This window comes from Rana temporaria, chromosome 13 (assembly GCF_905171775.1).
Source record: "Rana temporaria chromosome 13, aRanTem1.1, whole genome shotgun sequence".
Lineage (NCBI taxonomy): Eukaryota > Metazoa > Chordata > Amphibia > Anura > Ranidae > Rana > Rana temporaria.
Window position 1 is genome coordinate 13,802,310 of NC_053501.1, and position 19,731 is coordinate 13,822,040.

General features: G+C 48.9%; 1 protein-coding gene across 2 annotated transcripts in view; it reads left to right on the plus strand.

Annotated features, from left to right (window-relative positions):
• The window catches only part of CLMN (calmin), a 114,188-nt gene that overhangs the window by 23,357 nt on the left and 71,100 nt on the right, over positions 1-19,731 (plus strand). The window contains exon 1 of one of the 2 annotated variants that reach the window (XM_040333218.1): positions 1,864-2,166. The exons of the other annotated variant lie outside the window; for it this stretch is intronic. Within the exon in view, the coding sequence (XP_040189152.1) occupies positions 2,142-2,166 (25 nt within the window). The 5' untranslated portion in view covers positions 1,864-2,141. Of the gene's footprint in view, positions 1-1,863; positions 2,167-19,731 lie in introns of those variants that run through there. 2 annotated transcript variants of the gene reach the window in all.

A 19,731-nucleotide genomic window follows, 5' to 3' on the forward strand; every position in this document is an offset into this window, starting at 1 on the left:
TCTATGGCCTTGGAGGACTGAAGTCATGACCTCACTTCTGGTCCAGGGTGGAAGAAAATATTTTTCTTTTTTTTTTTTCAGCCGGCGATTCTCTTTTTCATAAAAGTGGTCCAAGTGGCTGATTAAGTGCTGGATTGCTTTTAGAAGCAGCGGGAGGGGGTGTCCTCCCTCTCCCGTCGTGTTTCTCGGGCTTACCGCTCTTACCAGCGAACCCGGGGAACAATCCAATGGTTCGCACGGCTGGTCACAGAGGTGAGGAGGAGAGACTAGATCATTCCTCTCCACCTCTATGATCTAGGAGGACTGGAGCAATGTCATGATGTCACTTCCTGTCTAGGGCTGAAGTAAGCATTTGTTTTCTTTTTTTTTAAAGCATAAGATCAATTTATTTATTGTTTTGGTTCTTTTGCTTTCAAAGGTAGGAGGAGAGATTTGGGGTCTTATAGATCCCTCCATAAAGAGGACCTGTCATCCCTTATTTCTATTACAGGGGATGTTTACATTCCTTGTAATAGGAATAAAAGTGATAAAAGAAAAAATTAAAGTGACAGTGTAAAAATATGTAAAAATAAATAATAATAATAATAATAAAAAATGTTTTTTTTTTTTTAAGTCAGCAACTACAAATACTGCAGCTGCTGACTTTTAATATATGAACACTTACCTGTCCTGGGCACCTGCGATGTCAGCACCTGAAGCCGATCTCCCCCTGGGCTCTCAAATGCTTCCGCCGCTGGTGAAGCTGCATTTGATGGACGCTGGTGAGGCTGCATTTGATGGGCACTGGTGAGGCTGCATTTGATGGGCGCTGTTGAGGCTGCATTGATGGGCAATAGTGAGGCTGCATTTAATGGGCACTGGTGAGGCTGCATTTAATGGGCACTGGTGAGGCTGCATTAATGGGCAATGGTGAGGCTGCATTTAATGGGCGCTGGTAAAGCTGCATTTGATGGGCTCTGGTAGGCCACATTGATGGGCGCTGGTAGGCTGCATTTGATGGGCGCTGGTGAGGCTGTATTTGATGGGCGCTGGTGAGGCTGCATTTGATGGGCGCTGGTGAGGCTGCATTTGATGGGCGCTGGTGAGGCTGAATTTGATGGGCGCTGGTGAGGCTGTATTTGATGGGCGCTGGTGAGGCTGTATTTGATGGGCGCTGGTGAGGCTGCATTTGATGGGTGCTGGTGAGGCTGAATTTGATGGGCGCTGGTGGGCTGCATTTGATGGGCGCTGGTGAGGCTGTATTTGATGGGCGCTGGTAAAGCTGCATTTGATTGGCGCTGGTGAGGCTGCATTTGATGGGCGCTTCATTAAAAAGGTGGGGTATACATGGGAAAAGAAAAGGGGGTGGAGTCAGGGGTGGAGCCAGGGGGGTGGCAAAATGAGGTTTTGCCTAGGGTGTCAAAAATCCTTGCACCAGCCCTGGCGCAATGATAAATCGCACATGCCCAGTACTAAAGGAAGTGGGTTGCATGACCCTGGCCGTCAGACTGAGGACATCTAGTGGCAGAAAAAATAATTCTGGGGTGAATTTTCTAAATGAAAGGTGAAATAGCTGGTTTTGGTCTTTTATGTTTTCCCGTCACTTCGTTGTTTTCTGGTTATTTTTGGTTGGGGCTCCTCCTTAAAGCTCAGCGCTCGTGATTACATCTACTAAGCAACATTCCTCGTTTTGCATAAGCACTATATTTAGGCCAAACCCGTCTGACACCCTGGGTGACGTTGCCTGGCATCACAAGGGTTACTAGCCGCCTATGCCAGGCCTGTCCCCATTGCACTAATTACCCGTTACATAACAATGACTTTTCTGTGCCAGCCACCATTGTTGCTGTTTATAGACACAGAGGATCCTGGGAGCTGCTCCAGTTTATTGCGGCGTCCAGGGAAACGATCGCTGCCTCTTCCTGCGATCTGCCCTCTAATTATTAAAACGGAGAAGGCTGGCATTAGCTTGGCTCAGGGCAACCCATTGGGTACGAGGCGCCGAGCACCTATTGTGTGTGTGCTGGGTGGGGAGGATTCCAGGAGCACAGGCCTGGGTCACAATCATCCGGTATGAATGTACGGCAGTTCAGGTACACAGCCAGCCCAGCACACCTTCATTCCACACACATTACTGCGCGCTAGAGGCTCGCCGCGAGGCCATGGACACCATCAAAGCACGATGGGGTAGGAAATACTTTACACTCTCCGTCTTCTCTGCCAATGAAAAGCAAGAAATAAACCGGTATGGAAGACTGCGCCGACCAATCACAGCAATGCTTGCTACAAGTTTGCAACAAAAACAATTGAGAACTCTCCTTATTTTTATTTTTTTGCACTGACATCCAAATTTCCGGGACAAGATTTCGGGGTGTACCCCCCCCCCCTTCTTCAAGGTCCAAGCAGCACACCTTGGTCAGTACTGCTTGGACCCTGAAGAAAAGGAGTGGGGGGGGGGGGGGTACACCCCGAAAGCTTGTCCTGGAAATGTGGATGTCAGTGCAAAAAAAAAAATGACAGTTCTCAATTGTTTTTGTTGCAAGTGCGCTAATCCGTCTCCATTCACCGCAATACAAGTCTGCAACAATCAGCCGTGTAGTTTAGGATTGTATCTTCTATGATTCTAGGATACATTGTATGTGTGGATGTCCTGTAGAGATACATTGTATGTGTGGATTTCCTGTAGAGAGATACATTGTATGTGTGGATTTCCTGTAGAGAGATACATTGTATGTGTGGATGTCCTGTATAGAGATACATTGTATGTGTGGATGTCCTGTAGAGAGATACATTGTATGTGTGGATGTCCTGTATAGAGATACATTGTATGTGTGATGTCCTGTATAGAGATACATTGTATGTGTGGATGTCCTGTAGAGATACATTGTATGTGTGGATGTCCTGTATAGAGATACATTGTATGTGTGGATGTCCTGTATAGAGATACATTGTATGTGTGATGTCCTGTAGAGAGATACATTGTATGTGTGGATGTCCTGTATAGAGATACATTGTATGTGTGGATGTCCTGTAGAGATACATTGTATGTGTGATGTCCTGTAGAGATACATTGTATGTGTGATGTCCTGTAGAGAGATACATTGTATGTGTGGATTTCCTGTAGAGAGATACATTGTATGTGTGGATGTCCTGTATAGAGATACATTGTATGTGTGATGTCCTGTAGAGATACATTGTATGTGTGATGTCCTGTATAGAGATACATTGTATGTGTGGATGTCCTGTAGAGATACATTGTATGTGTGATGTCCTGTAGAGATACATTGTATGTGTGATGTCCTGTAGAGAGATACATTGTATGTGTGGATGTCCTGTAGAGATACATTGTATGTGTGGATGTCCTGTAGAGAGATACATTGTATGTGTGATGTCCTGTAGAGAGATACATTGTATGTGTGGATGTCCTGTAGAGAGATACATTGTATGTGTGATGTCCTGTAGAGAGATACATTGTATGTGTGGATGTCCTGTAGAGATACATTGTATGTGTGATGTCCTGTAGAGAGATACATTGTATGTGTGATGTCCTGTATAGAGATACATTGTATGTGTGATGTCCTGTAGAGAGATACATTGTATGTGTGGATGTCCTGTAGAGATACATTGTATGTGTGATGTCCTGTAGAGAGATACATTGTATGTGTGATGTCCTGTAGAGATACATTGTATGTGTGGATGTCCTGTAGAGAGATACATTGTATGTGTGGATGTCCTGTATAGAGATACATTGTATGTGTGGATGTCCTGTATAGAGATACATTGTATGTGTGGATGTCCTGTATAGAGATACATTGTATGTGTGATGTCCTGTAGAGATACATTGTATGTGTGGATGTCCTGTAGAGATACATTGTATGTGTGGATGTCCTGTAGAGATACATTGTATGTGTGATGTCCTGTAGAGATACATTGTATGTGTGGATGTCCTGTAGAGATACATTGTATGTGTGGATGTCCTGTAGGGAGATACATTGTATGTGTGGATGTCCTGTATAGAGATACATTGTATGTGTGGATGTCCTGTATAGAGATACATTGTATGTGTGGATTTCCTGTAGAGAGATACATTGTATGTGTGATGTCCTGTAGAGATACATTGTATGTGTGATGTCCTGTAGAGAGATACATTGTATGTGTGATGTCCTGTAGAGATACATTGTATGTGTGGATGTCCTGTAGAGATACATTGTATGTGTGGATGTCCTGTAGAGATACATTGTATGTGTGGATGTCCTGTAGAGATACATTGTATGTGTGATGTCCTGTAGAGATACATTGTATGTGTGGATGTCCTGTAGAGAGATACATTGTATGTGTGGATGTCCTGTAGAGATACATTGTATGTGTGGATGTCCTGTAGAGATACATTGTATGTGTGGATGTCCTGTAGAGATACATTGTATGTGTGGATGTCCTGTAGAGATACATTGTATGTGTGATGTCCTGTATAGAGATACATTGTATGTGTGGATGTCCTGTATAGAGATACATTGTATGTGTGATGTCCTGTAGAGATACATTGTATGTGTGGATGTCCTGTAGAGATACATTGTATGTGTGGATGTCCTGTAGAGAGATACATTGTATGTGTGGATGTCCTGTAGAGATACATTGTATGTGTGGATGTCCTGTAGAGAGATACATTGTATGTGTGGATGTCCTGTATAGAGATACATTGTATGTGTGGATGTCCTGTATAGAGATACATTGTATGTGTGGATGCTCCTAGAAGCTAAATAGTGTTATCCTATGTGTCCCTGCGCGCTACTTTAGGCTACTTTGAGCAGAAAAAAGAATCGTTTTTGTTGAGTTTTTTTTCCAGCAGAAACGCTGCTAAACGCTACTAATAGCATTTTTTGGGGCTTTTTTTTTCCTCCCTTAAAACGTTTAGCAGCGTTTTCTAAAGATAACCTCAGGAGACCAAAAAACAAGTATTATTAACTATTTTAGCCATTCTGTGAGAGAAGAGAAAGCTACAGACAGATCAGTGCGCTTTAAATGTGGTCTCTCCCCTCCCCCCTCTCTCCCCCCCCCCCCCTCTCTCTCTCTCCCCCCTCGCTCTCTCCCCCTCTCTCTCCTCTCCCCCTCTCTCTCTCCTCTCCCTCTCTCTCCCCTCTCCTCTCTCTCCCCCTCTCTCTCTCCTCTCCTCCTCTCTCTCCCCCCCCTCTCTCTCCCCCTCGCTCTCTCCTCTCTCTCCCCTCCTCTCTCTCTCCCTTGCTCTCTCCTCTCTCTCCCATCTCTCTCCCCCTCTCTCTCCCCCCCTCTCTCCCCCCCTCTCTCTCCCCTCCCCTCTCTCTCCTCCTCTCTCTCTCCCCCTCTCTTGCTCTCCCCCTCGCTCTCTCTCATCTCCCATCTCTCTCTCTCTCTCTCTCTCTCATCTCTCTCTCTCCTCTCCCCATCTCTCTCTCTTCCTCTCTCCTCCCTCCTCTTTTCTCCCCCTCTCTGTTTCTCTCTCCCCTCTCTCTCTGCCCCTCTCCCCCTCTCTCTCTCCTCCCCCCTCTCCCCCCTATTTCTCTCCTCTCCCCTCTCTCTTCCCCCCTCTCCTATCTCCCCCTCTCTCCTCTCCCTCTCTTCTCTCCCCCTCTCTTCTCTTCTCTCCTCTCCCCTCTCTCTCTCCTCTCCCCTCTCTCTCTCTCCTCTCCCCCCATTTCTCTCCTATCCCCCCTCTCTCCCCTCTCTCCTCTCCCCCTCTCTCTTTTCCCCCCTCTCTCTCCTCTTCTCTCCCCTGTCTCCTCTCCCCCTCTCTTTCCTCTCTTCTCCCCTCCCCTTCTTACTCTCTCCCTCTCTCTCCTCTCCCTCCTCTTCGCCCCCTTCTTCTCTCCACTCTCTCTCCTCTCCCTCCTCTTCTCCCCCTTCTTCTCTCCACTCTCTCTCCTCTCCCCCTCTCTCTCCTCCCCTCCCCCTCTCCTCTCTCTCCTCTCCCCCTCTACTCCCACACTCTTCTCTCCCCCCTCTCTCTCTCCCTCTCCTTTCCCCTTCCCCTCTCCTACCCCCCTCTCCTCCTCTCTCTCTCTCTCACCCCCCCTCTCTCTCTCTCTCTCTCTTTCTCTCTCCCCCTCTCTCTCTGTCTCCCCCCCTCTCCCTCTCTTCTCCCTCCCTCTCACTCTTTACTCTCTTTCCCCCTCTTTCTCTCTCTCTTCTCTCTCTCTCTTCTCTCTCTCTCTCTCTCTCTCTCTCTCTCTCTTTCTCTGTCACCCCTCTCTCTCTTTACTCTCTCCCCCTCTTTCTTTCTCTCTCTCTCTCAATCTCTCCTCTCTCTCTCTATTTCAGGTGTGACTTGCATTGACATCTGTGTAAATGAGGTCGCACAGATGTCATCAAGCCGCACATGAAATCACACTGATCGACGGCTTCACAATCACACTGAAATAACGCAGATTTCAAAGCCGGGTGGGAAATAAAGATCTGGGAGGGGACACAGCTCCACTTTTTCTACATTTTATTTTGATATTTTTTCTTTTTAGATTTTGATTGGTCGGCATAGTCTTCTATACAGGTGTGTGGCTTGATTTCTCTTCTTATTACAGGGCTTGTCAAATTTTCTCTGAATCTAGGAGCCGGCTAAAAAAAGTTAGAACACGGAAAAATGCATGTTGCGCTTGCGGTGCTGTTGATTGTTGGTGGCACCCCTATCGCGGCCAGCAGATGCGCATTTTCATGTGCAAAAAATGTAAGAAAACAAAAAGGTGCAGGAGCCTCTTTGATGCGATTGTCGCATGTAGGGCGGGCATCCCATTTGTTTGATTTCTTGTAGTGTGAAAATGTGCGCAACAAAATACACGCACACTCAATTACATGACACTCAGATATGAATGCAGAATAAAGGCTTGTGCACTAGTGGTTTGGGGGAGCGGAGTGATAAAACCCTGCGGATGAATGGTGCTTTTACCCCCCCCAGGAATGATACAGTGATACCCATTGTCATGGTGGCTATACTGCCTGCTGAACGTGACCCATTCAAGTGAATGCGGCCGCTCTGCAAGTCCCCTGGAACCGCGTGCAATGCGCGGCTACGACATGCAAGTTCAAGCATGAAGGGGTTAAAGCAGGCGGGGAGGACGCTGTACAACACCTCCTCACCACCTGTCACATGGTCTCTGAAGAGTGATCTGAATGCAGATCACTCTTCAGAGAGCATCACAAATGTGAACAAGCCCTTGTCATTTTTCATTCGTTTTAAATATGTAGAATTTTTCGAAAATCTGCGGCCAGCATGGAGAGAAGATTCCTCAGGGGGGTTCTCTTTACAATATATAATGTATAAAATGTGTAAACATTTTGTCCTTAAGCTTCTTTAGCAAGTTAATAGGCTGCGTTATGCGTGACGCTTGTGAATTGTGCTTTATAAATCGCTACCGGGAACCTGCAATCCCACTAAATGATATGTGAACGGGGCCTAATGCTTGAATCGTGCCTCATCATTGGTATCAGTGGGAGGAATAGTTTCCCATCATTGGTATCAGTGGGAGGAATAGTTTCCCATCATTGGTGTCAGTGGGAGGAATAGTGCCTCATCATTGGTGTCAGTGGGAGGAATAGTGTCTCATCATTGGTATCAGTGGGAGGAATAGTTTCCCATCATTGGTGTCAGTGGGAGGAATAGTGCCTCATCATTGGTGTCAGTGGGAGGAATAGTGGCGCATCATTGTTGTCAGTGGGAGGAATAGTGACGCATCATTGGTGTCAGTGGGAGGAACAGTGCCCGTAGTTTGGAGACCACGGTTTTGTATCAAACCGACAGGCCCAGCAACTGGTATTGTCAATGTATCCTCTTCATCGCAGACCATTCTCTTTTTCTCCTTGCTTCCACGCCATTGTTTTTATCAGCTGTGGACCTCCTACCTAAATTATTGAGCCCAGGGACGGAAACTGTTAACTCTCCATCATACAGAGACGTTATAGACCATTGTGCTCTTTCAACCTTGCGGTAACAGGTAGGGGGAATACCATTTTCTGTTCCACTACTATAACTTTTCTACTGTGTAGAAAGCCAGGTCCATAAAGACATGGTGTGATGTACAGAGCTCGGACCTCAACCCTACAGAACACCATTGGGATAAATTGGAACTGCAATTATAAGCCAATTCTTTTTGGTGCCCAAAGTGTGGCACATTAACCAGGTCTACTTATCCAACATCGGTACCTGCCTTTACTAATGGGTGGTCTGTGTTTTGGGATGGTGGTGGATGTTGGGTTCCTTTTCCTCTCTGTGGTCCTTGATGGTGGTTGATGTCGGGTTCCTTTTCCTCTCTGCGGTCCTGGATGGTGGTGGATGTTGGGTTCCTTTTCCTCTCTGTGGTCCTGGATGGTGGTGGATGGTGGGTTCCTTTTCCTCTCTGTGGTCCTGGATGGTGGTGGATGTTGGGTTCCTTTTCCTCTCTGTGGTCCTGGATGGTGGTGGATGTTGGGTTCCTTTTCCTCTCTGTGGTCCTGAATGTTGGGTTCCTTTTCCTCTCTGTGGTCCTGGATGGTGGTGGATGTTGGGTTCCCTTTCCTCTCTGTGGTCCTGGATGGTGGGTTCCTTTTCCTCTCTGTGGTCCTGGATGGTGGTGGATGTTGGGTTCCTTTTCCTCTCTGTGGTCCTGGATTATGGTGGATGTTGGGGTTCCTTTTCCTCTCTGTGGTCCTGGATTATGGTGGATGTTGGGTTCCTTTTCCTCTCTGTGGTCCTGGATGGTGGGGGATGTTGGGTTCCTTTTCATCTCAGGGGTCCTGGATGGTAGTGGACGTTGGGTTAAATTTCCTCTCTGTGGTCCTGGATGGTGGGGGATGTTGGGTTCCTGACATTGTTCGGAATGGTGGTAGTTGCTGGGTTGCAGTCTGTGGTCCCGGATGATAGTTGGTGCTGGGTTTTTGTTGTTGGTGGTTAAGGGTGGAGGTAAGCCCAAGATTCCGGTTGAGGATCCTGGATGGTAGTGGGCTTTGCCTTCCAGTTTCTTATCCTGGATGATGGAGCTTTGTTAGGAAAGTCTTGTGAATGGTTGTAGTTCTGAAATATGGTGGTTATTGGTTTCCTGTCTGCGGTCCTGGATGGTGGTGGGTGCAGGGTTCCTGTATTTTCCTAGATGGTAGTGGGCTTTAGGTTCCTGTCAAAGACATTGTACACAATTGTGCTCTTTCAACCTTATGGTAACAGTTTGGGGAACAACCTATTCTGTTCCAGTATGACTGTGCCCCTGTGTACAAAGCCAGCTCTATAAAGACATGGATAACCAGTTTGGTGTGGAAGAACTCAAGTGTCCTGCACAGAGCTCTGACCTCAATCCTACCGAATACCATTGGGATGAATTGAATCTGTGATTGTGAGCCACGCCTTTTTTGGTGCCCAACGTGTGGCACATAAGCCAGGTCTTCTCATCTAACATCGGTACCTGCCCTCACTGATGGGCACAAATTGTGGGAAACATTCCCAGTTTGACTAGTTTGGTGTAGAGGAACTCGAGTCCTGAGCTCAACCCTACTGAGCACCTTTAGGATAAATTGGAACTCTGATTGTGAGCCAGGTCCTGCCCTTACAAATGATCTTTTGGCTGATTGGGCACAAATACCCACAGACACCCTCCAAAATTTTGACGAAAGCCTTTCCAGAAGAAAGGATCCAGCTCCATATAGACATGGCTTGGTGTGGAGGAACTGGAGTGTCCTGCAGAGAGCCCTGATCACAACCTACTCCTTTGGGTTGAGTTGGGAGGTTCTCATCCAACGTGACCTCACAAATGGGTACAAATTCCCTCTGACACTTTCTAAATCTTGTGGAAAGTCGTTCCAGATTAGTCTAGGATGTTATAGCTGAAAAATGGGACAACACTATCAATGGACATGGGGCGAGGGGACAACACTATATCAATGGCCATGGGGCGAGGGGACAACACTATAACAATGGACATGGGGCGAGGGGACAACACTATATCAATGGCCATGGGGCTAGGGGACAACACTATATCAATGGACATGGGGCGAGGGGACAACACTATATCAATGGCCATGGGAGGAGAGGACAACACCATATTAATGGCCATGGGGCGAGGGGACAACACTATATCAATGGCCATGGAAGGAGGGGACAACACCATATTAATGGCCATGGGGCGAGGGGACAACACCATATTAATGGCCATGGGGCGAAGGGACAACACTATATCAATGGCCATTGGAGGAAGGGACAACACCATATCAATGGCCATGGGGCGAGGGGACAACACCATATCAATGGCCATGGGAGGAGGGGACAACACCATATTAATGGCCATGGGGCGAGGGGGCAACACCATATTAAAGGCCATGGGGCGAGGGGACAACACTATATCAATGGCCATTGGAGGAAGGGACAACACCATATCAATGGCCATGGGGTGAGGGGACACCACTATATCAATGGCCATGGGAGGAGGGGACAACACCATATTAACGGGCATGGGGCGAGGGGGCAACACCATATTAATGGCCATGGAGCGAGGGGACAACACTATATCAATGGCCATTGGAGGAAGGGACAACACCATATTAATGGCCATGGGGCAAGGGGACAACACTATATCAATGGCCATGGGAGGAAGGGACAACACCATATTAATGGCCATGGGGCAAGGGGACAACACTATATCAATGGCCATGGGAGGAAGGGACAACACCATATTAATGGCCATGGGGCGAGGGGGCAACACCATATTAATGGCCATGGAGCGAGGGGACAACACTATATCAATGGCCATTGGAGGAAGGGACAACACCATATTAATGGCCATGGGGCGAGGGGACAACACTATATCAATGGCCATGGGAGGAGGGGACAACACCAAAATTAATGGCCATGCGGCGAGGGGGCAACACCATTTTAATGGCCATGGGGCGAGGGGACAACACTATATCAATGGCCATTGGGTGATGGGGCAACATCATAATAATAATTGTGATTTTGAAACAAGCTCATGTAGGTATGGTGGTCAGGCGTCCACAAATGATCGTTATATAGCGTAGCAATCCATTGGCAGGACCTCCAGCAGTACTTTGTGGACGTTTGGCTTCCAATGATATGTTGAATTTGTAATTTTTGTAGATAGTTGTGTTGGAGTCGCATTGTTTATGGCTATCCTACAGTTGCATGCAAAGCAGCTGCTGTGAAAGATGAATTGTGCGCCGGCTGCTGGTAATAGCGCGGTGTTATCGCTGATATCATGCTAATTCACGGAGGCTCTGTGAGAGCGGCGTGTGTTCTCTGGAGAAATTTGTGTTATTAATATGAAAATAAAATTGAAATAAGACCTTGAGGCAGTAGAATGGGGAGATTATTTCCTCCTCTAATCTCCATTATTAATCTGTAATATTACATTTTAATCACTGCCCATTCAGGGAGACAGTAACAGTTTATTGGATTGAGATAAAGTCATTTTTTTCAGTGCTGAATAACATAGTAATTATGTGAAGAGCCTGTGGTCCTAGATGGTAGTGGAGTTTATGTTCCTCTTCCTGTCTGTGGTCCTGGATGGTGGTGGGTGCAGGGTTCATGTTCCTGTCTGTGGTCCTAGATGGTGGTGGGTGCAGGGTTCCTTTTCCTGTCTGTGGTCCTAGAAGGTGGTGGGTGCAGGGTTCCTGTTCCTGTCTGCGGTCCTAGATGGCGGTGGGTGCAGGGTTCCTGTTCCTGTCTGCGGTCCTGGAATGTGGTGGGTGCAGGGTTCCTGTTCCTGTCTGTTGTCCTAGATGGTAGCTTTAGGTTCCCGTCAATGGTTGTGGATAATGATGGATGCTGGGTTCCTCTTCCTGTCTGTGGTCCTGGATGGTGGTGGGTGCAGGGTTCCTGTTCCTGTCTGCGGTCCTGGATGGTGGTGGGTGCAGGGTTCCTGTTCCTGTCTGTTGTCCTAGATGGTAGCTTTAGGTTCCCGTCAATGGTTGTGGATAATGATGGATGCTGGGTTCCTCTTCCTGTCTGTGGTCCTGGATGGTGTTGGGTGCTAGGTTCCAAATATTCTGAAATATGGTGGGTGTTGGTTTTCTGTCTGTGGTCCTGGATGGTTGTGGGTGCAGGGTTCCTGTTCCTGTATGTAGTCCTAGATGGTAGGCTTTAGGTTCCTCACAGGGGTTCTGGATAGTGATGAATGGCAAGTTTGTTTCCTGTCCTGGATGGTGGTGGGCTTTAGGTTCCTAATGTTCTGAAATATGGTGGGTGTCGATTTCTTGTCTGTGGTCCAGGATGGTTGTGGGTGAAAAGTTCCTGTCCCTGTCTGTGGTTCTAGATGGTAGTAAGCTTTAGGTTCCTGTTCCTGACTGTGGTCCAAGATGGTAGCGGGCTTAAGGTTCCTGTTCCTGACTATGGTCCTAGATGGTAGTGAGCTTTAGGTTCCTGTTCCTGACTGTGGTCCTAGATGGTAGTGAGCTTTAGGTTCCTGTTCCTGACTATGGTCCTAGATCAAGGGTCTCAAACTGGTGGCCCTCCAGCTGTTGTAAAACTATAAGTCCCATCATGCCTCTGCCTGTGGGAGTCATGCTGGTAACTGTCATTCTTGCAATGCCTCATTGGACTTGTAGTTTTGCAACAGCTGGAGGGCCGCCAGTTTGAGACGCCTGTCCTAGATGGTAGTGAGCTTTAGGTTCCTGTTCCTGTCTGTGGTCCTAGATGTTGTTGGTTGCAGGGTTCCTATTCCTGTCTGTGGTCCTAGATGGTGGTGGGTGCAGGGTTCCTGTTCATGTCTGTGTTCCTAGATGGTAGTGAGCTTTAGGTTCCTGTTCCTGTCTGTGTTCCTAGATGGTAGTGAGCTTTAGGTTCCTGTTCCTGACTGTGGTCCTAGATGGTAGTGGGCTTTAGGCTCCTGTTCCTGACTGTGGTCCTAGATGTTGTAGGTTGCAGGGTTCCTATTCCTGTCTGTGGTCCTAGATGGTAGCAAGCTTTAGGTTCCTGTCAATTGTTCTGAATGGTGGCGGATGCTGTGTTCCCTTTCCTGTCTGTTGCCCTGAATGGGGGTGAGTGCTAGGTTCCTAATGTTTTGATATATGGTGTGTGTTGGTTTCCTGTCCATGGTCCTGGATGATGGTGGGTGCCGTGTTTCTGTCCCTTTCTGTGGTCCTAGATCAGTGGTTCTCAACCTTGCTAGCGCCATGACCCCTTGATAAAATTTCCCAAGTTGTGGGGACCCCTAACAGTAAAATTATTTGCGTGGCAAGACAAGTAATTTGCGCCCCTAACCCACAGACATTTAGGGCCAGATTCACAGTGCAAGTACGCCGGCGTATCTACTGATACGCCGGCGTACTTTCAAATTTCCCGCGTCGTATCTTTAGTTTGAATCCTCAAACCAAGATACGACGGCATCTGGCTTCGATCCGACAGGCGTACGGCTTCGGATCGTAGGTGCAATACTTCGGCGCCCGCTGGGTGGAGTTTGCGTCGTTTTCCGCATCAGGTATGCTAATTATATTTTTCCGGCGATCCATGAAGGTACGCGCGCATTCTCTTACGTCGTCGCTAGTCGGCTTTTCCCGGCGTATAGTTAAAGCTGCTATTATGTGGCGTATAGATAGACCTGCCATGTTAAAGTATGGCCGTCGTTCCCGCGTAAAATTTTTTCTTTTTTTGCGTAAGGCCTCGTACAGACAACCGGATCTATCCGCTGGGATTGATTCGCGGATCAGTTCCAGCGCACTGTGAGAAGATCAGAGTGCGCGGTGAAATCAGAGGAAGCCGCTTTAGTCCAGGAGAGGAGCCGGTACACCTGTGCTAGAATGGAGGGAGGATTGTGTTCCTCATAGAGTGTTTCCGGTAGAGTGCTCCCCGCAGAGTGCTCCCGGTAGAGTGCTCCTGATAGAGTGCTCCTCGTAGAGTGTTCCCGGTAGAGTGCACCCGGTAGAGTGTTCCCGGTAGAGTGCTCCCCGTAGAGTGCTCCCGGTAGAGTGTTTGCGGTAGAGTGCTCCTCATAGAGTGTTCCCAGTAGAGTGCTCCCAGTATAATACTCCCCATAGAGTGTTCCCGGTAGAGTGCTCCCCGTGGAGTGCTCCCCGTAGAGTGCTCCCCATAGAGTGCTCCCGGTAGTGTTCCCGATAGAGTGCTCCTCGTAGAGTGTTCCCGATAGAGTGCTCCTCGTAGAGTGTTCCGGTAGAGTGCTCCTTGTAGAGTGTTCCCGGTAGAGTGCTCCTCGTAGAGTGTTCCCGGTAGAGTGTTCCCGGTAGAGTGCTCCTCGTAGAGTGTTCCCGGTAGAGTGCTCCTCATAGAGTGTTCCCGGTAGAGTGCTCCCCATAGAGTGTTCCCGGTAGAGTGCTCCCGGTAGAGTGTTTGCGGTAGAGTGCTCCTCGTAGAGTGTTCCCGATAGAGTGCTCCTTGTAGAGTGTTCCCGGTAGAGTGCTCCTTGTAGAGTGTTCCCGGTAGAGTGCTCCTTGTAGAGTGTTCCCGGGAGAGTGCTCCCCGTAGAGTGCTCCCGGTAGAGTGTTTGTTGTAGAGTGCTCCCAGTAGAGTGTTTGCAGTAGAGTGTTCCCGGTAGAGTGTTCCCGGTAGAGTGTTTGCGGTAGAATGCTCCTGGTAGAGTGTTCCCGGTAGAGTGTTCCCGGTAGAGTGCTCCTCGTAGAGTGCTCCCAGTAGAGTGTTTGCGTTAGAGTGCTCCCGGTAGAGTGCTCCCGGTAGAGTGTTCCCGGTAGAGTGTTCCCGGTAGAGTGTTTGCGGTAGAGTGCTCCCGGTAGAGTGTTCCCGGTAGAGTGCTCCCGGTAGAGTGTTCCCGGTAGAGTGTTTGCGGTAGAGTGCTCCCGGTAGAGTGTTCCCGGTAGAGTGTTTGCGGTAGAGTGCTCCCGGTAGAGTGTTCTCGGTAGAGTGCTCCCGGTAGAGTGTTTGCGGTAGAGTGCTCCCGGTAGAGTGTTCCCCGTAGAGTGTTCCCCGTAGAGTGTTCCCGGTAGAGTGCTCCCGGTAGAGTGCTCCCGGTAGAGTGTTCCCGGTAGAGTGCTCCCCGTAGAGTGTTCCCGGTAGAGTGTTCCCAGTAGAGTGCTCCCGGTAGAGTGTTCCCAGTAGAGTGTTTGCGGTAGAGTGCTCCCGGTAGAGTGTTCCCTGTAGAGTGTTCTCGGTAGAGTGCTCCCGGTAGAGTGTTTGCGGTAGAGTGCTCCCGGTAGAGTGTTCCCCGTAGAGTGCTCCCCGTAGAGTGCTCCCCGTAGAGTGCTCCCAGTAGAGTGTTCCCGGTAGAGTGTTCCCGATAGAATGCTCCTCGTAGAGTGTTCCCGGTAGAGTGCTCCCGGTAGAGTGTTCCCGGTAGAGTGCTCCCGGTAGAGTGTTCCCGGTAGAGTGTTCCCGGTAGAGTGTTTGCGGTAGAGTGCTCCCGGTAGAGGGTTCCCGGTAGAGTGCTCCCGGTAGAGTGTTCCCGGTAGAGTGTTTGCGGTAGAGTGCTCCCGGTAGAGTGTTCCCGGTAGAGTGTTTGCGGTAGAGTGCTCCCGGTAGAGTGTTCTCGGTAGAGTGCTCCCGGTAGAGTGTTTGCGGTAGAGTGCTCCCGGTAGAGTGTTCCCCGTAGAGTGTTCCCCGTAGAGTGTTCCCGGTAGAGTGCTCCCGGTAGAGTGTTCCCGGTAGAGTGTTCCCGGTAGAGTGCTCCCCGTAGAGTGTTCCCGGTAGAGTGTTCCCGGTAGAGTGCTCCCGGTAGAGTGTTCCCAGTAGAGTGTTTGCGGTAGAGTGCTCCCGGTAGAGTGTTCCCGGTAGAGTGTTCTCGGTAGAGTGCTCCCGGTAGAGTGTTTGCGGTAGAGTGCTCCCGGTAGAGTGTTCCCTGTAGAGTGTTCCCCGTAGAGTGTTCCCGGTAGAGTGCTCCCAGTAGAGTGTTCCCGGTAGAGTGTTCCCGATAGAATGCTCCTCGTAGAGTGTTCCCGATAGAATGCTCCTCGTAGAGTGTTCCCGGTAGAGTGCTCCCGGTAGAGTGTTCCCGGTAGAGTGTTCCCGGTAGAGTGCTCCCGGTAGAGTGTTCCCGGTAGAGTGTTCCCCGTAGAGTGCTCCCGGTAGAGTGCTCCCGGTAGAGTGCTCCCAGTAGAGTGTTCCCGGTAGAGTGTTCCCGATAGAATGCTCCTCGTAGAGTGTTCCCGGTAGAGTGCTCCCGGTAGAGTGTTCCCGGTAGAGTGTTCCCGGTAGAGTGCTCCCGGTAGAGTGTTCCCGGTAGAGTGTTCCCCGTAGAGTGCTCCCCTTAGAGTGTTCCCGGTAGAGTACTCCCGGTAGAGTGCTCCCGGTAGAGTGTTCCCGGTAGAGTGTTTGTGGTAGAGTGCTCCCGGTAGAGTGTTCCCAGTAGAGTGTTTGTGGTAGAGTGCTCCCGGTAGAGTGTTTCCGGTAGAGTGTTCTCGGTAGAGTGCTCCCGGTAGAGTGCTCCCGGTAGAGTGTTCCCGGTAGAGTGTTCCCGGTAGAGTGTTCCCGGTAGAGTGTTCCCGGTAGAGTGTTTGCAGTTCTCTCTGTTTTCTGAGTGGTTTTCTATAACAGGTCGGCTGATTGCGCTCTTCTCATTCAGAGATTGCGGAGTCAGGCCACTTACCGGTGACATTATGTAAATCGCTCCCTATAATGAGGACATTCGGTGAGCGGCATTGCGATGGATTATTTATAGAGCGATATGTTTATCTGTCATTACAAGTGTCGGTCACACCCACATTCACACACCTCTCGTAGTTTCATGTGTGTGAATCACCCGAGTAATATTGGAAACATGTCATTAGAGGGAGCAGAGGATTATGGGAGTAGCAGGCAGCACCTTTGTAGTTGTACAAAGTCACTTCCCGGAGCCAAATTCCTCCTTCCAGATCTTCATCAAATGCATTTCTACTGTTCCTGGGACTGGCAGCCAGGAGAAGGCATTTCCTCATTCTCCTCTCCCCCAGTGATCAGACTGTACATTATAACTTTGTAGAAGGAGGCCTTTCCTCAGTCTCCCCTCCCCCATGTGTTTGATAGTAGGTGTCCCTAATTCCTAGTTCAAAATATTGGGAGGTATTTATGCGCCACAGTGGCATACAGCCAAGATGGCCGTGGTGACTCATTAGCAGCATGCAGCGGTCATCTTGGGATGCCAAATTACATTCCATATGGCTGGTGACAAGACCAAAAGCGGGGGCCCAAAACAAACCCCCCCTCTCAAGTCTCACTCTCCAGGCCCCGGCTACTACTGGGTGGGGAGAGGAGGAAGATCACTCCACCAGGGAAGGCAAGGAGATAAGCAGGCGGGCGGCTGGCCGGGACTTGAGCCATGCAAGCGGAGTTGGATGGGCACCCGAAACCGAAGAAATATTCCCTCCGCTCCGACCAGCACATGATCATCAGAAAGGGGCACAGATAATAAAAAAATACAACCCCCTAAGCTAGTACAGTGTTTGACAAATTTGCTTGGAATCTAGGAGCCAGCTAAAAAAGTTAGGAGCCAGAAAACGCGCCCCGTCCCGACGAGCTTGCGCGCTGAAGCGAACACATACGTGAGCAGCGCCCGCATATGTAAACGGTGTTCAAACCACACATGTGAGGTATCGCCGCGATTGGTAGAGCGAGAGCAATAATTCTAGCCCTAGACCTCCTCTGTAACTCAAAACATGCAACCTGTAGAATTATTTAAACGTCGCCTATGAAGATTTTAAAGGGTAAAAGTTTGTCGGCATTCCACGAGCGGACGCAATTTTGAAGCGTGACATGTTGGGTATGAATTTACTCGGCGTAACATTATCTTTCATAATATTAAAAAAAATGGGGATAACTTTACTGTTGTCTTATTTTTTTATTAAAAAAAGTGTAATTTTTCCCCAAAAAAAGTGCGCTTGTAAGACCGCTGCGCAAATACGCCATGACAGAAAGTATTGCAACGATCGCCATTTTATTCTCTAGGGTGTTAGTATAAAAAATATATGTAATGTTTGGGGGTTCTAATTAGAGGGAAGAATATGGCAGTGAAAATAGTGAAAAATTACATTAGAATTGCTGTTTAACTTGTAATGCTTAACTTGTAATACCAACGGCTCACCACCAGATGGCGCCAGCTCACATCTAGTGGTAATAACTTGTAATACCAACGGCTCACCACCAGATGGCGCCAGCTCACCTTCCAAGCCAAGTCGCCAGGACACTATTTCTAGTCGCCATGGCGACCTGGCGCCCGGGATTTGTCGAGCCCTGAGCTAGTAGGAGCAGCAGAGCGGGGGGGGGGGGGTGTAATTCAGATTTTTTTTTTTTATTCTGCACTGACTGTCTTTGAAATTGCCCCTGCCCTGTTCAAATCCAATCCGGGGACAAAACCGGGGACAGTTGTGGTACAGGCACAGTGTCCTCAATCCGGGGCCTGTCCCCGGGGATGTCTGGCCACCCTACACCACCCTCCAGCACAAAGCAAACTGGAGGGCATCGGCTGCTGCGAGGGAAGCAATGTGGGAGGTTAGGAGAGCTGAACCTAGCTGGGGCCCCAGGATCAGGGGCCCAGCAGTGGGCGGAGAATCTCGATCATGGGTGCTCAACCTGCGGCCCTCCAGCTGTTTTGGAACGACAAGTCCCATCATGCCTCTGCCTTCGGGAGTCATGCTTGTAACTGTCAGCCTTGTGCAATGCATCATGGGACTTGTCGTTCCAAAACAGCTGGAGGGCCACAGGTTGAGCGCGCCTGATCTAGATCGACCATGGGGGGGGGGATCATAAATGATCGGATAGCACAGGATCACTAACCTTTCCTCATTTCGATCCAATCAGCTGCTGCGTCGAGCAGCACTAAACCTTTCTAGGGAGCCGATTGGCTCTCTTCAGTTGGGCCCGAGGAGCCCTTTGCTTTAGTTCCGTATTTTATTGGATTATCCAGTTATTGAATCTCTCTCTCCCACGTGTTCAGTTTTGTCTCCACGCCGAGTCTTCTCATAGCAGCTTTCTATGTAAATATTTAATGGCGGAGTAGCAGCTGGAGCCGCATTGTGCGCGTTGGGAGGCAGCTCCGGGCGTTTGCTGCACTTACAGTAATATCCGCCGCCCTGGAGATTCCGCTACGTTTTTTTTCTCCCCGCGTTCAATACACAAAATCTAAAATGTAACGTTGTTCCTCGGATGTTTCTTCACGCCGATTTATGTCAAAGGCACTGAACTTTAACCACCTCCAGTCCCGGCCTTTTTCTGGCACTTTGGTTACATGTAACAATCAGTATTTTTTGCTCGAAAATTTCTTGGAACCGCCAAATATTATATAGCAGAGGCCCTGGAGAATAAAATGGCGGGTTTTGCAATTTTTTTTTATGTCACATGGTATTTGCGCAGAGATTTTTCGGACCCAAATTTTGTGGAAAAAACACACTTTTTTTTTATTTTAATGCAAAACAAAAACACAAATACATAACGTAATTTTTTTTGTAAACTATAAAAGATAATGTTACACCGAGTAAATAGATACCAAACATGTCACGCTTTAAAAGTGCACATGCCCGTGCAATGGCGACAGACGCCGTAAATTTTACTGTTCATAAGGGATACTTAAAAAAAAACATTTACACTCAGGTTATCACTTTAGATTTAGAGAGGTCTGGTGGTAGAAGTTCTGCCCATGGCCGTGGTGATACCTCACATGTGAGGGGCGAGCGCTGTTTGCGTGCACGCGGGACCAATACATGCATCAGGGGCACTTAAATAGATGGGAGGATGTCATGCAGTGTGGCGGGTATAGGCAGCAGCTCCAGGCTAGCGATGTGGGGTCCGGGCAGTGGCTCTAGGCTAGCGGGTGCGGGGTCTGGGCAGTGGCTCCAGGCTAGCGGGTATGCGGTCTGGGCAGCAATCGAGGATAGCGGGGT